A 15,852-nucleotide genomic window follows, 5' to 3' on the forward strand; every position below is an offset into this window, starting at 1 on the left:
ATTTGTTATATTTACAGCAACGCTCCATGTCTGGAGACCGCGCCATGTTGCAAATTGTGTACTTAATCGTGAGCTTGGTCCAGTAATTAAATATAAGCCGGTTACGCGCTTCGTCCTTAATGACACTACATTCGTGGACAGGCGACGCTCGTATTTCGTTAAATAATGAGTATTTTTTTTAGAAAAAATAAACAGTATAAGTTATATAATAAAGCTAGTGTTTGTATCAGACAACATTAAATTCATCCTATAAATTTTAGTACAGAACTGGAATATCTAAAAATCACTTCGGTGGAGACGTGACGATGAACGTCCTCCGCTCCGTCGCTGAAGATCTCCCCAGCACTCACCTTTGTACCCATATCTGTGACGTTCACTTGTCTGTTGATCCCAGTTGGAACTGGCTGTCAGTAGGACCCAGCTGGCTTTTATACACAAGCAAATTATCTGCCGACCAGGAACACGGTGATCGCGGAATCACGCGGGTCAAATTAAATAGTTGGAAGATGTGTAGACTTTCGCTGCCCCGCCCTGGTACATCTGCTGCCCGCCTCTCACCCTCGTGAAGACATTGACTGTCCCCGGGCTGATGCAGTACCAATTCATGACGACATTATGAATGTTTGAAGTTACTTGTTCCTCTCTTAAAATCCCGGAAAATGGGCCCATGGTCGCCAACCATTGGTGTGTATGAGGCTTGGTAAGACCCAGAGCCGTCCTTGATGCTGTGGAAAGGAGAAAAATCTCTTCGCCTGTCGGGTATCGAACTCCGGTCAACATGTCCTGTAGCCTTGTTAGTACATTGATCCATCTTGTCTCATTGTGACGAAGTTGGACCAAACTACGTGTAATGAAATGCGAGCTAAAATTGAGTTCATAATTGTTTTGAGTCTTGTCTACAGCAAAACGATTAAAATATTGTAACGGGTATGTAAATCCACAGTCTATTTTATGTAGTTGCTGAACTCCGTACCTCGCAGATATCGGGCAGAAATAATTAAATTATGGTTCAGTATTTCCTAACTAGCTAATCAATTAACGAAGTAGAATCTTTCTTTAGAAGCTAATAGTGCATTCAATTGATCAAGGAATTAATAGTCTTTTATTAATCCCGAAGGTTCGGAAGAGCGAGCCAGCGGTCTCCATTCTGAGACAGAAAATTTCAATCCACATCTTTTATCGCCATTTCCCTAAGATCCATTTTAATATTATCATCCCGTCTGCGCCCGTGTTGTCTCTTCCCTTCAGGATTTCCATAAAATTTGTTACGCATTTCTCATCTCTCCTATGCGAGCTACGTGTCCGGCCTATCTCATCTTCCTTGATTTTGTCTTTCTAATAATGTCTTATGAAGACTTCAAATTATGGATCTCCTTATTGTGCAGTTGTCCTGAGCATCCTTTCACTTCATCCCACTTAGATCAAAGTATTCTCCTGAGCACCCTGTCCTCAAGAACCATTAATCTGACTTCCTTTCTTAATGTGAGAGACCAATCACATCCGTACACAAAAAAACAAGCCTAATTAGTAGTTTTCTACATTTTAATCTTGCGTTTTAGACAGCAGGAGGGCAGATAAAAGATTCTGAACTGCATTGAAGCATTTCTCGAATTTACTCTGATCATAATTTTTCGTGAAAGAAATTTTGATTAGTCACTTTCGTCCCCAAATGTTTGGACTTTGTCATATTTTCAAAGGATTCGTTACCAGCAAGTAAAATTATTGATTGGGTCCTGTAGCCCCCTGGTGTCGAAACATTTACTTACTTTCCTCTGTGTTACAAATGGCGGCATCTCCTAATATTTCTGATAATAAATGACTTCGTAATTAGCAGGTCTAATGAGTACTAAATAATGCAAGTCGTCCTTGGCACTTATTTGATTACTGTTTGGTCCATAGTAACAGTGGCCGAAATTATTGAATTTATTCTCAAGAAAAACAATTGACAATCAGTAGAATTTATTGAAAACAAATTATGGAGGATAATGTTTGAACATGACGGACGGTAAACTGGGAAAGGCTCTGCGTAAATTTTATTCTTTCTGTCTTCTGTTACAATACAAGGAGACGCTAAGGGTGTTGTCTTTTTCAGAGAAATTTGCGTCAGCTTTCCATTACATCCGCCTCGAGAGGGATTCGAACCAACGATCTGGAAGCTGGAGTGAACATAGGCGGTGGCTGAAATTGACGGGACTTTTAGCCCAGCACAAGTGTGGAATTGGGAAGGAAGAGTGAAGTTGAACAGACCACGTGACATACACAGACTTGAGGGTGGGGGGGGGGGAGAAGGGGTAAGTAACGAGACCCGAAGGTGTGTGTGCTGGATTCAGCTGTCTCAGATTATGGTCCGCTTTTTGGACATGGTAACGGAACTTTACCATCACGATATCGTAATCTGTTTCTGGACCGCGTGAAGGTTCTTGTTCTACGGACGTTGGTGTTGGTAAACTCTTTCACTGTTAGTATCACAAGCAAGAGACTGGGATCGAACTCTTCACCACCGACGTCAGAGCCAACAGTAAAATTCTGAGATCGGCGAAACCTATTACACTCAGGCATCTATGGTGAGAGAGGCAATTGCAGGGGCTGTCGAACAAGGTCATGCCATGAAACTATTAGTTGACAGTCAGTCCTTTCAAACTTTCGGTTAATCACACCACGACCTCAGCATCAGCTGGCTTCTGTCTGACTTTCCAAAGGTATTTTTCACGCCACGTCTTGTAAGTCCTTGTTCCACTAACATGATCTGAGGTCATAGTTGCCCTTTCGTTCATGTGGTCCAAGATCATTGCTGCGTATCAGTATCGTTGGAACTTACTTCGTTTTTGAAGTAATGTAGGTTAGGTTAGGTTAGGTAAGGTTGGGTTAGGTTAGGTTAGGTTAGGATAGGTTAGGTTAGGTAAGGTTAGGTTACGTTGGGTTAGGTTAAGTTAGGTAAGGTTAGGTTAGGTTAGGTGTGTGGCGAGGTCCCATTTTTGCTAGAACACTGCAAACGTATACGTTCATGGACGAGCCCATAAAGCGTTCTCCGATCAAAATATAGCATAAAAAGCTTCGAAAATAGGACAGTTGAGGTAGTACACGTTTCGAATTGTAGAACATCTTTCACGAATTTTAACCGTCTAATCACAATAAAATATTTTATTAAATATTAAAATATTATTACTACAGTTAACATTTAATATTTAAAATATTTAAAATATATTAAAATGATGCTCTTTCTATCGAAATGTTCGAACATTTCGATAGAAAGAGCATCATTTTAATATATTTTAAATATTAAATGTTAATTGTAGTAATAATATTTTAATATTTAATAAAATATTTTATTGTGATTAGACGGTTGAAATTAAACAATTATAATCATCACAATATGACGCAACATTATCATCTTTCACGAAGTAGTTTCAAGGGTCGCGGAACCCAGGGTAAGCCGGTCGCAGCGTGAAGGTAGCCGCTCATACTACAGCAACGCCTCCTACAATCCACTTTCACTCTCCTCTGGCCTCTGGATGTCACGCAGTGTTTCGCAGCGACTTCAGCCTTAAACTTGTTTTCTGATCTAGTTTCAGTACGTCGTGGTCTGTGTCTGGATGCGAATGAAAGCGAAAGGGACGAACTCAAAACTGGAAACCAGATCAGTGCTTAGTCCTTTCTCTAGCAATATGAAGGCAGTGACGGCTCTGACGTCATGGCGTGACGTCACAACCTCCCTTCATCGGCAGTAAATGTAATTCTTCTCAAACAAGTCGAAACTAATACGATATATATGAATCATCATCGCGAAATTGGATCACGACCGCCAGTTCAAGCCTCTTTCGTGACGGCATCCACGTAATTTTCCTTGTTAAGAGTAAATTAAACCTGTCCCAATATACGCCATGGAGGCGCTTGGGGGGAGAGAAGGTATAGCTCCTACTCATTCTTGACCTCGGCACTAGATGGGGGTGAGTGGTCAGCGTCAGGCTCCGGCCGCACTTTACCCCCGGGAAAGGACCCCGGTACCCATTGTAGAGGAGGCTGGGTGGGCCCCAGAGCCGGTCTGGACGCATAGGCTACAGGAAAAATCGTCTGCCCCGTAGGGAATCGAACCCCGGTCGTCCAGTCCGTAGTCACTATACTGACTGAGCTATCCCGGCTCTTATAAAGCGTAAGATTAAATATAGTTACTTTAAAACTATATTTAATTTTATAGTCTTGATTGCCTTATTCTTAATATATTACGAACACCTTGGTCGCACGAATTTGAAAGCCCCAAATCCTATATCATGTTCTTGTGTGGGACGGACTACGATTGTACGTTGTCTGTGGAACGAGTCAAGGATGACGTATTTAAGAGTGTAATTCGCACAAGTTCAGTGTTGCGAAGTTGGTATTCTGTGAATTTAGGCTTCTTGGATTTGTGTGGGGGGGGGGATTGGTTGTCTTTTAGCGTTGGTGCGAGTGTTAGCATGCTGTATCGTAGGATTTCTGCCTTTAAGATGTGTAATCATTATAATTTGTTATCGTAAAAAAGGTACAGATATTCTGAACTACGAAATATAAGTCTGTGGTAAGTCATAATTGATGATTATGTTTAGTGGACAGTTCATGTTCCAAAACATTGGTGTTTTCAGTGTACATAGCTACAGAACCCAGACCAACAACATTGACATTTTCATCGCCGTGAAAACGTTAAATCTCAGTAGATATTTGCTTGCATTAACCGGTACTAGATTCTGTTTTTGTTTAACATGTCAGGCAATAGGTTAACTTTTCGTCTTTACCACAAACTTAATAGTAACAGAAACTATATTTACACAGTAATACTTTTATATATTATTACATCACTGTGTTCCTTAAATTATAACGTGATTGTAGATAATTGTTTCTGCATTTCAGAATGAATGGAATATGTTCACCATGGTAGGACATTTGAAGTATATATTTTCGTTGCAGAAATACCTGCATACACTTGCAATATTGAGGCCTGTATTACACAGTGGAGGTACAAGAATATGTAAAAGTAAGCACAGAATTGCGAGTCTGTTTCCAGCCTTGAGAATAAATTCATTGTCAAGCCAAACACACTCATTTTCGCCTGAATATCCAAGGAGCGATGCCTGTGATCCACATAAGTCTCAACACAAGACAGACAGTGATAGTGATGATGAGAATACTTTCCATGATGAACAAGATGAGGATATTCTTGTTTCAGTTATCACAAAAGGAGAACGACTTTCATCCTCTGAATGGCAAGCCATTACAGATCAGGTTTGTGCAAAAAGCAGGATTATAAATTGTTACAACATAGATGCTGTAGTAATAGAGATCTGTGGAAGATTAACACAATTGGAAATGGGTTTGTCATACATAGAACATCTGAGCGTTTCTGGCAGGAAACTCAATATTGCAACCATAGCACAGGTCATGAAGATGTGTTATTTATGTAGAGCAAAGGGCATCGATGAACAGCTTGTGTTGTCCATGTATGAAGATCTTCGCTCCAGATGTCCAGTGCTTGATGCGTACACAGCAGAAAATGCAATTGTAGGCCTGTGTTTAACAAAACATTGGAAGTTGGGTCTGGATCTTCTTGATATGACTAAATTAACATGTACTCCTGGTGGATTTGCATACAATGCTTTGGTTAAGACAGCTTATGATAACGGTGAACTGAACATAGGTCAGCAGCTTTTGAATGAATTGTTAAAGCTGGGGCGGCACATAAAACCAGAGGTGTTTCATGCTCAACTGGATTATTATGACAGAACATCTGCAAATCACAAACTGCAGAGGTGGAAACTTGTAGAAGGGTTCCTCCGGGTGTTTGTTGAAAATGACTTAAAGCCAACAGTGGACATTGCAGAACGGATAAGGGCATGGTATTTGGAGGCCCTGGGTCCTAATACAGAGGTACACGCTGAGTTTACAACACTGACAGCCAGGTATGTGAATGTTGTTTAATCATAAGCCACCTATACTTGCAATATTCCATATTTTTTCATAGGCTTATAATTTTGTGTCTACTTAAGGTACCTAATGCTAAATTGTGTCAGATTCAGATAATAACCTAATGATCTATGAAAGCTAGTGACTTTTATCAGAAACTGAATATGGTAATATGCCTTATTTCTAGAGTAGTTTTTTGTGTAATGTGAACCAAAGTCGTATCTATGTAAAATCAATATTTAACCTTCAGTTTGATGTTGATAACTATTAAGACATACGCAGTTTTGTATGATAAATAGCAAGCATGCCTCAAATTTCTTTTTACACGTTAACAATCACAAACATATCAGTGATGTGAAACTTTGAGGTTATGTATGACAAGTTTAACATTGTCAAAAGTGGTTCTAGTGGACACTGCATAAAAATGTATCATTTCATTCTCAATTATCAGTGCTTGCATATCTCACTTATAGACAAACACTTGAGACAAAGTAGGCTCTGAAAGTTATTCCCAGAATTTTGTTGACTTAACTCTGAACTTTCATAGGGGCATCTGTAAATCTTGCCAGAAGAGCTTAAATCCCATCAATGTAACAAATGAAGAATTCAGAGCATTGCAGTCCGCTTTCATGGACAGGGTCGTGGTCGGCGGCGACGTATTCCGCAAGACTACACCTGAGGAAATAAACGAATTTAAAAACTTTGTGAAAAACACTGCTCCATATGACATGGTAATCGATGGATTAAATATTGCGTTCACGGGTGGTCCTAAGAAGGCCCAGTCACCCCAGTCCCATGCACGAACAGTGAGTATACTGACAACGATTTGTTCGAATCTATATTACGCTTCATATCGAGAGGCCGTCTGATCTTTAAAAAATGTAACTTGAAGCATTACAATTATTTAAACATTGTGATCCTCGTGTATGTTTGGAATCAAAGTAAGTGGCTCGCTGTAGAGTCCTTGACCGTACTCGTGCTGGCCGAGAAATTTTCCACTGTTTACGACACCCATAAGAGCCTGTCACTGGACCCTGTCTTGAGCCAGTTGAATCTAACACCCTGTTTTGCAGACTAAAGTTTTACTTTGGTCTTTTTTTTTGTATTTCATCAGTCATTTGTTGTCAAACAAGTTGAAAAAACCTTTGGCTTCTGGAGCATTGAACAAACATTTGGCACTGCCCGATGACCCTGGCAAGCCCTGTTTTATTATGATGACTTTGTATTGATTTGTTTGGCTCGTCAGATTCCTAATGTTGCTTATTAACAGCTGTACTCGTCGTGGGAACCGATGTCAAATTTTCTATTCTCTGTTTGATCAAAACATTCAGCACTTGATTCATCGCTGGAAACAGTTTTCGCCGTAATTTGGTCAGATGTTTGAAACCTCTCTACTTGACAAAATATTCTAATCTTCTTCGTGTAAGCCATTTAGATGCTGTTGATGTTGATAGTAAAAGTTATGTTTGAATTTTGAAAGGGCATTTTACTTTTGCAGTTACATCACGTTGTAAAGTATTTTGTGAATAAATCAAAGAAAGTCCTCGTTCTCGGACGGAAGCACATGCAGTCCTGGCCGCCACGCTACATGGATTACATATATAGAAATTCTCATGTGTTCCTGGCTCAGAATCTGTAAGTAGCTTTCAGTTCACGTAGTAAGAGCACAGAAAACTCATTTTACAGCGTACCAGGTTTTGACACTTGCAGTTGGTTTTCTTTTTTAAGATGTTGGTAGCTGATTCCACGCGTACAAATCTGACATGTTAGGTATTAAAAGAAAGAAAGGATTATTATTTTCTGAGTAAGTTACAAAGAAGAAATAAATTGTGATTTAAAAGGGACAAAATAGTTCTTCGTTTTTTTATGGTGACGGAATGCAAGTTTCTCTGCGCTCAGAACAGGGGTTTACGAGCTGTCGCTCTCAAATACTAGCCGGAAATCTTTAGTTGCGGCCATTACAAGCTTGTTCAGTTTCCATGTGAAATTTTCAAAGCTTAGACAAGTTTGGTCATGAAGAAGGGATTGTTAAGCTGTTTCAGCGTTCTTTGGCGTACAAGCATGGCCGTCATCTGCTAAACTTTCTTTTAATCTACAATCCCGTTCAAACATGAGACAGGGAATCTTCTATGTATACCTCATGGATTATTTCCAGTGTTTTCATAAGCAGATTTGCTAATCGCTGGCAAAATTTGTTGTTTAAACTTTGTTTTTATTCTTAAAAATTATTAAAAACTGATTGCATGTCAAATGAGTAACAAATTTCAATATACAGTGGATGCAAAATAACTGCCTTCGGCTACGTCATTGAAAGAGGGGAAGAGAAGATAGAAGGCACAAGGCAAAGAGTCTCTCGTGTATTCAAAACATTCCCCCCCCCCCCCCTATAATTTTGCATTATATTTTGTGAACCAAATGAACAATAAAACACTGGCGATGCAGGCACATGCCTAAACTTGCACGCGCTACTCCTACAGCATGAACATAATAATTTCACATTTGATAGTGCGCAAGGAAGGACCACGTGTGCCGACTTCTCTTCCCTCCCATACGTAAGAGCCATCCAAACTAGCGATTATTGGATGCAGCGCCGTAGAGCCAGCCGAGGAAATGTCTTGACTACCCCATACATCGTATTGTATTAATGTGTTTTAATTGTACGACAGGTCTCAGGATGACCCGTTGTTGCTCTATGCTGCCCTGTATAGTGGCTTAGGGACGAAGTTCCTCTCTAAGGATCTCATGCGAGGTCATGCGTACTGTCTGCGGAGTCAAAGTCTTAGATCGACGTTTAGACGGTGGCAACTGAAACATCAGTGTCAGCTCAGATATATTTCTGAAGCCGGGAAAGTGCACCTGAAGGTAACAGAGAAAGTCTGTATTTATTGGACACTAAGCATACTTTTGGTACAGCGACAAATTTAAAGATTACTTGAGATTTACTGACTATTCCATTAACTTTTTGTGGGATTTTGCATTAATTTATGGTACATTTACCGTGCTTTTCCAAATACCATGCACACCATTTCTCTAAAATTTTAGGTTGAAAGTTCAAGATGTGCAATTTGTATAGCACAAAGTGCGACACGTGGGAGTATATATAAGACGCAGCAGTAGGCTCGGTAACAGCGTTGACGCAAGCCGTATCAGTTGTTCGACTACATAAGAAGCTCGGTTTTCATGATTTCCCGTTTCCTGCGACGGGTATACTGTCATATGTCGACGTTCTCGGCCTCACTGTTCTTTCAGGATGGTTCCTTATTTGGTGTGCAGCAGCGCACGCCGTACTAGTGTTTCTCGATACTGCAGTTTTATGAACCACGGTGCTTGCTTATACAGATTTATGCCACATTTTAGTAATTTATCACTTTTTTTTGTCTTTAATGTTAGTTTTTCTGACACTTTTGGTGCTGAGTGGTGATCTTTCAGCCGTCAAGGGTTGTGCTAAAAGTGCCACGTACCAGTGTACTGCCCACTCTGTCCGCATGATAGTAACTGCTGTCTCAGCTACAAGATGTAATTTGTAAATGCTGCAGTGGATAGCGCGAGCCGTTTCTCGCTTACTTCGCACGAGCAAATTATAATCGGTAACTAACTCCATGGAGCCGTTGTTGTATCGGAGTGTAATGGTACCAGTGCTTTTATGCGGTGTCTAGAATCTGCGTACAGTTGCTGAGATGTTCCTTAGCCGTGTTTCAGTTTCTGCGATGTCTACCTCGCTCACATAGAAATATTTTTAAGATGATAGAGTTGCGTCATATTGTGAAAATATATATTTAATTAATTAATCTTGTCCATCTAATCACAATTTAAAATTTAAAATTAAGATAATTAAAATACCATGTGATGCTCCTTATCGAAACATTCGATTTACATTTGGAACATCACTTTCTTTAATTATCTTAATTTTAAATTTTAAATTGTGATTAGACGGACAAGATTAATTAATTAAATAGAAATATTTTATTCCACGAAAGGTTTCTTATGCAGATTCATAGAACTATTAGGATGTTTCTGCTTTGTTTCAGTTCCCTTTGACGTTCAGTCCGATGGCTCAAGTTAGCAGTGACGGATCGTGGCACATTCCTTATGAAACTGAGTTTAACCCAAACCCAGCTCAGTCATTTGACGCACCTTCCACGTGGCTTTGTCTCCAAGCAGATAAATCCAAACTCACTTTGGATCAGGTAAGAACTCATGCAAATAGCAACGTCGGCATAGGCTTTGTTGCCATTTCTAATATTTTACATTCTTAACGTACAAGATTTCTATGTTCTTTCACAGGTGTGACATGACGTAATCCCACTTTCAAGATGGAGTCACAAATGTACAGCCGAGGTTAATTCATGCCGTGCCTATTAGTCACAATCGGCTAACGGTAAGTTAGCGGAAAATATTTTGGCTTTATTCGTGCGCGTCTCTTTATACCAACAGTCGCACTCGAGTCGCCAGGCGCTGACATTCTTGCGAGGAATAATAACAATTAGGCGTGGGTGCCCCCTGCCCTTTGCTGCCCCTGTGAACAGAATCTGCACTCAGTAGCTGAACTCTTTGTGTTGTTATCGCAGTAATTCGTGGCACCATCCTCACGGTGCCTCGTCTGCATTCGGCCACGAGGCACGGGCGGCACTGCTGTTTTCACTCCCTTGCGTTGAACAGGGTTGCAGATAGGTGTTTGTAGGCTGTCCCGATATTCTGGGTCAGTGTAATGTTGACGTGATCGATATCATTTGATGGAAAGGATGGATTTAGGTTTTTTTAATTTGGGCGACAGCTATTCTCCGTGGTAACAACAGTTTGCAGGTGGTGGCTTCTAGATAATCTACAATAAAAAGAGAGTTGTTAAATAATAAGAATATGCGCACGTGATATCGACAGAAGTCGTGCAGTGTTTTGAGGAATTTCGCCGTTTGTTCAAAGAGCTTTGGCAAGATCCAACAAGGATTTTGAGTTTTTTCATCCCGCTGCAATATTCCACTACATTTTATCACAACGAAAACACAGATTACGGAATAAATTATTAATATCGATATAAAATAGAGTCCCTACCCCAGACTTTTTATTTACAACAGTCCTGTCCCATCTGCAGAGACTTTCAGATTTGTAGGATTGGTTTCAGACCAACGCCTGACATGAGAACCACGCATTTGGCAACTTTGGTTAAATTCCCAGTGATCACTGGAAATCTTTCATATTTTAACCGGTGGCACCTGGGGAGCAAGCAGAACAACAGTGTTCAGGTTGTTCGGCTATCTCGTTTGCTCGCGGGTCGACTACGGATCATTATGTACTGTGCATCTGAAAGAATTTTTATCTATACATGATCTTATCTACAATTCTGAAATACGTCTCTGTACATTGGCTTTCAGAACATGCAGAGTGGAGGGTTTGTACGCAGAATCGGGGGTACCTGCGCTTGCCACACGTCGACAGCTGTGCAGTTACGCTTCTGAATTGAGTATCCTGAAGAAGTACCCCTCCTGTGGAGAAGTACACCAGCAGCTTCTCCGATGAAGATTTAAGCACAATCAAAGGACAAGCCGTCCGGCAGGTACATTCAAGGAACTTCTAGATACACTTTTTATCCCCCACCCCCCATTGACCCTTTCAGAACCCTACACCACCCTTCTTGATAGACACTCCGTGGAACGTGGCGTGGATGAAAACAATTACGAAAAACTTTTTAAAAAAACTGATGGATGTGTGGATGATGTATCCTCTGCACTCCCATCAGTTTTTGGCCTAAAGCTCAACAGGAATATTTGTTAATTTTAATACATTTCACCGATGGAAAACCTTGGTCGAGTTGCCGCGGTCGTCTTGTGTCCGTTGGTTCACGGTCGGTCCAGCGTAGGGGAGCGGTCGATGTGACCGCCTATGGACTGGACCCTCCGGGGTGCTCTGTAGTGGGGACTGCAAAAGAAAAGCTGAGGTTTAGCTGCGTTTTTGCAGGAGGTGAAGGAAATTTTAAGGCTGATGTTTCAGAACGATGTACTACATGAGCGAAAGGATTGGAGGATTCTGCAGGAGGGCTCGGGGGCAGGGGTATTTGTCAATGCTGGGATCGTACTGACCTAGCTCTTGAATTTGGCTGTTGTAGCTGGTGGCCAATTTTGAGTACAGTCTATTCGCTAATCCTTTAACGTAATTGATCGACGGCATTCCGGTCTGCTCGTGCAGTATTCTAATTGGAGTAACGCTTGGCAATTTGGTTATTATTTTGAGGACTTTGTTCTGAAATGTCTGAAGTTTTTTTAAATGAGTGTTAGCAGCGTAGCCCTAGGCGGGGGAGGCATACGTCAGTATGGACCGGAGGAGTGATTTATAGATCATTAACGATAAATTTACATCCATTCTGGAGGATTTATTTAGTAAAGGAAATAGTTGCCGTACGGAGAATGGGTTATACGTGGTCCTTGTACGTCAGTTTGGAATCTAGAATGACACCCAGATATTTGGTTTCGGAGGTAAAAGCTACGGTTTTATTAAAAAAATTTACGGTGGGAACAGAGCAGCGATGGTCTCGTAAACGTTTTGAAAACACCGTCGTGGTGCAGTTGTCGATGTTGATCTTAATTCTCCGTCTCCGAAACCAGGGTTCGAGAAGGCCTATTGCTCTGTTTAATTTTCGTGTCATCTGCATAGATCGAGATGGATACGTTGGAGTCATTTTCAGTGGACGGAATGTCATTTATGTAGATGTTAAAAAGTGTTGGCCCGAGTAGGCTACCCTGGGGAACGCCGGCCCCGATGGGGCGGCAGCTTGAGTGAGAGCTCCCATGTGAAACAGAAAATGATCGGTTCTGGAGGTAACTGTGAATTACGTGGATTAGGTGAGGCAGAATTTTGACTTTAATGAGTTTTGCTGTTAGCCCCGTGATCCAAACTTTATCAGATGCTCTTTCTGTGTCCAGGAAAAATGCCACTGTAGCTTTCTTATTGTTAAATCCGTGAGTGATTCTCTCTATATTTCTTAAAAGTGTGTGCGTTGTGGAATGTCCACGTTTAAAACGACTCAGGCTTTTCGAGATGATTTTCTCTAAAACTTTTGCCTAGAGAATTTAATAAACTTATTGGCCTATAATTTAATGGTCCTTTTTTGGTTTCGGGAGCATGATAACTTTAGCGTCTTTTCACTGGGTAGGAAAATAATTTGAAGCTAATGACTTATTAAATATTTTTGCGATAAATCTGAGAACTGGCCCTGGCTATATTGAAATGTTTACTGTTTGCGTCGTGTGCGCCGAACCTGATGAATATATCACCTGTGCGCTGATTACACCAATTGTATCGTGTTAGGAAATCTTAACACAGAAATCTCGGGCGTTCGCCCCGCGATCGTTAATGCGACCTCCGCGACGTGACGTAATTCGAGTCCCTGCGGCCATAAACTGTTTGGTAACATCGGTATCTAAGTAATGTTGAACAACGCGTACTTCCTCGTCATTTTATTCTCTTACAATGCTAATCATCGCGGTTATCACGTGTCTGCTGCGTTAGTGCAAGTTTTACGTGCCCAATTCTCGTATTGATTGACTTTACGTATTACGCAGTTTTTATTTTCATTCCTATTTTTTGCAGTGGTCTTAAAACATCGCGTACATGCGGTGTCGAGTATTTATCTGAAATATATAAGCAAAGTTGTTTAAGAATTCTTCAGTCGGTTCTGGAAACCACCAGGACAGGAAGGTATTAACCAGATTAATCCAATAGATCGTATTCTCATGTCCTCTAGATAGGGGATAAGCATTCTGAAGAACCGAGTAAGTGTTTTTCAGAGTGTAAACACTTTTTTTGTAGATTTCCTCTGACGCATTTTTGCTTGGTTTAAATTATCCTCGTCTGTCAGCACGGCAGCTGATTTCGTCCTCCACTTTGGTAGTGGATCGAAGGTAAGTACTGGTGCAGTGTCTGAGGAAGAATGCGTTCTGCGGTTTGGTGGCTGTCATCAGGCGTTCCAGACAGAGACGCGTCGGATATCGAGAAAAGTTCTCCTCCGGTGTTTCTTCTGGATTACGTGGATTCATGCCACAGGTTTCAAATCCAGAGTGGGCAAAGGTGCAGACCCGGGTGAGATTGCGCCCAAACGCGCGTTTCCCCGAAGAAAATGTGCCTCAGGGGTTTGAAGAAACACCGATCAAGGGGTTGAGCGGAATGAGATGGGAAACAAACCATAATTATGCCGTTCTCTTGAGCCAGATCCGACGTATCCGGGTCAGTGCAGTGCGCAGTGTGGCCATCTTGAAGTATCACCACTTTTCCTGCTGTTTTCTTGGAATAAAGTACTCTTTCAGCCACTGAATGAAAAATATTATCCTCCGATTTATCGATCGATGCCAAAATCTTCTGCGTGAAGCTCACTCTACACTGGAGAACCTAATATCATGTAAAGGCTTCCATTCCAAGGCCCAGCATGCGTTGGGGAGCGAAGGCCTTTCTCTCCCGGTCGACATGTTCGGATGTCGTAACCGGCAAAGTGAGGCGTATGTCAGTGCTCTTGTACTTGTAGATCTTACAATTGTGACAGAAACGTTGTCCACTAATTTTCAACCTCGTGTCACCGTACCTAACCTAACCTAACCCAACCCAACCTAACCTAACCTAACTTAACATAACCCAACCTAACCTAACCTAACTTAACATAACCCAACCCAACACCGCATTCGGTATCGACGAACTTGTCGCGAGAATTGTCTCGGTCCATGGAATGTTCTAGCACCGAATGAATACAGTAGATTCCGGTGTTAATCGGGGCAGACGTTTATTTAGGGACAAATCTTAAAGAGCAAACCTTTTTTTTACGTGGAACTTCGAATAATTGGGCCAAAGCGTTCCAGTCCCGATGTGTCCCAATTAACCGGAGTCCACTGTATTTGTACAACCTACAAAGAAGTGTAACTCGAGCTAAACGTAATGAATATTTATACTTCCGGTTGAGAAATATTGATTGATTATATCGAATAAGTGGCTTCATAACATGTAATATATATTATAAACGTCCATTTCATTATACTTATTCTGTATGTCTCACATCTGTGCCCAATTATTTATACGATTAAATAAAAAAACATATTCTTATATATACGTGTCTTATATTCATATTTCATCCTTAAAATTGTATGTGTTCCATATTTTTACGTGTGTTTATTTTGAATAATAGATGTTACCATATAACATTTGTTTGTTTTTTTCAAATCCTGAATTTGACGTAAATATTAATAACTGACGATATCACCAGACAGAGACGTAGTAAACTGACCTTTAATAATGCAACCAAATTTTGCTCATGAAATAAGTAACACGTGAAGGTTATTTGATTGTTGTGTGTAGACGAGAATAATACAAAACCTTGATTTTATCCACAACATGACACTGAAGTGCAAATTACAATTTGAGTTTTGAACTAGACGGATTTTCATAAAACCACGCTCTAGCGTCATATGTTTTAAGGCTACTATTTGCCAAGGTCGCCTACACGCGAATTATTGAGGTGGAACATAAGGACAGATAATTGCGCTCTTCGAAAGTGTTTTGTTTAATAATTATTCGCACGTTGTAACAGAAGAACCGTGTATCCGCCCAATGTTTGTGGTTTTTCTTTTGTTTTCTGTCATAAAAGTGTTATTTTATAGCTGCGTGTATATTTTAAAATGTGAATAAATAATCGTAATTCGTGTGGGCGTTGTTCTCGTGGTCGTGGTGTCAGATGGCGACCCAAACGAAGCTTCGACGTTTTATGTGTTTATAGCATCGAGATTATTAAGTTGCAGTTTTCGCTGCTTCGCCATATTGATTAAGGTGTTCTTCCCGGGATAATATTAAATTACATTTGTCTGGACGTATTAATTCCATTCTTTCCGCAAATCCTTCCGCTTCGGTTTAACTTTGTTTCGCTCGTCCAATTCTGTCTTTCGGGATTTG

General features: G+C 40.7%; 1 protein-coding gene across 4 annotated transcripts in view; it reads left to right on the forward strand.

The window, feature by feature from the left end:
- Positions 1-15,852, forward strand: part of mldr (mitochondrial ribonuclease P catalytic subunit) — a 152,684-nt gene that overhangs the window by 94,505 nt on the left and 42,327 nt on the right. For 2 of the 4 annotated variants that reach the window (XM_087353539.1, XM_022078997.2), the window contains exons 3-9: positions 4,882-5,927; positions 6,479-6,737; positions 7,430-7,566; positions 8,598-8,793; positions 9,960-10,118; positions 10,216-10,309; positions 11,301-15,011. In XM_087353539.1, coding sequence (XP_087209665.1) covers positions 4,882-5,927; positions 6,479-6,737; positions 7,430-7,566; positions 8,598-8,793; positions 9,960-10,118; positions 10,216-10,221 — 1,803 coding nt within the window. In that variant the 3' untranslated portion in view covers positions 10,222-10,309; positions 11,301-15,011. Of the gene's footprint in view, positions 1-4,392; positions 4,553-4,881; positions 5,928-6,478; positions 6,738-7,429; positions 7,567-8,597; positions 8,794-9,959; positions 10,119-10,215; positions 10,310-11,300; positions 15,012-15,852 lie in introns of those variants that run through there. The other 2 variants (XM_022078998.2, XM_087353540.1) reach the window with 2 other exon arrangements.

The sequence above is a fragment of the Zootermopsis nevadensis genome, unplaced genomic scaffold (genome assembly GCF_977971745.1).
Source record: "Zootermopsis nevadensis isolate Lab colony 2312 unplaced genomic scaffold, Znev_1.0 Znev_ptg000022l, whole genome shotgun sequence".
NCBI lineage: Eukaryota > Metazoa > Arthropoda > Insecta > Blattodea > Termopsidae > Zootermopsis > Zootermopsis nevadensis.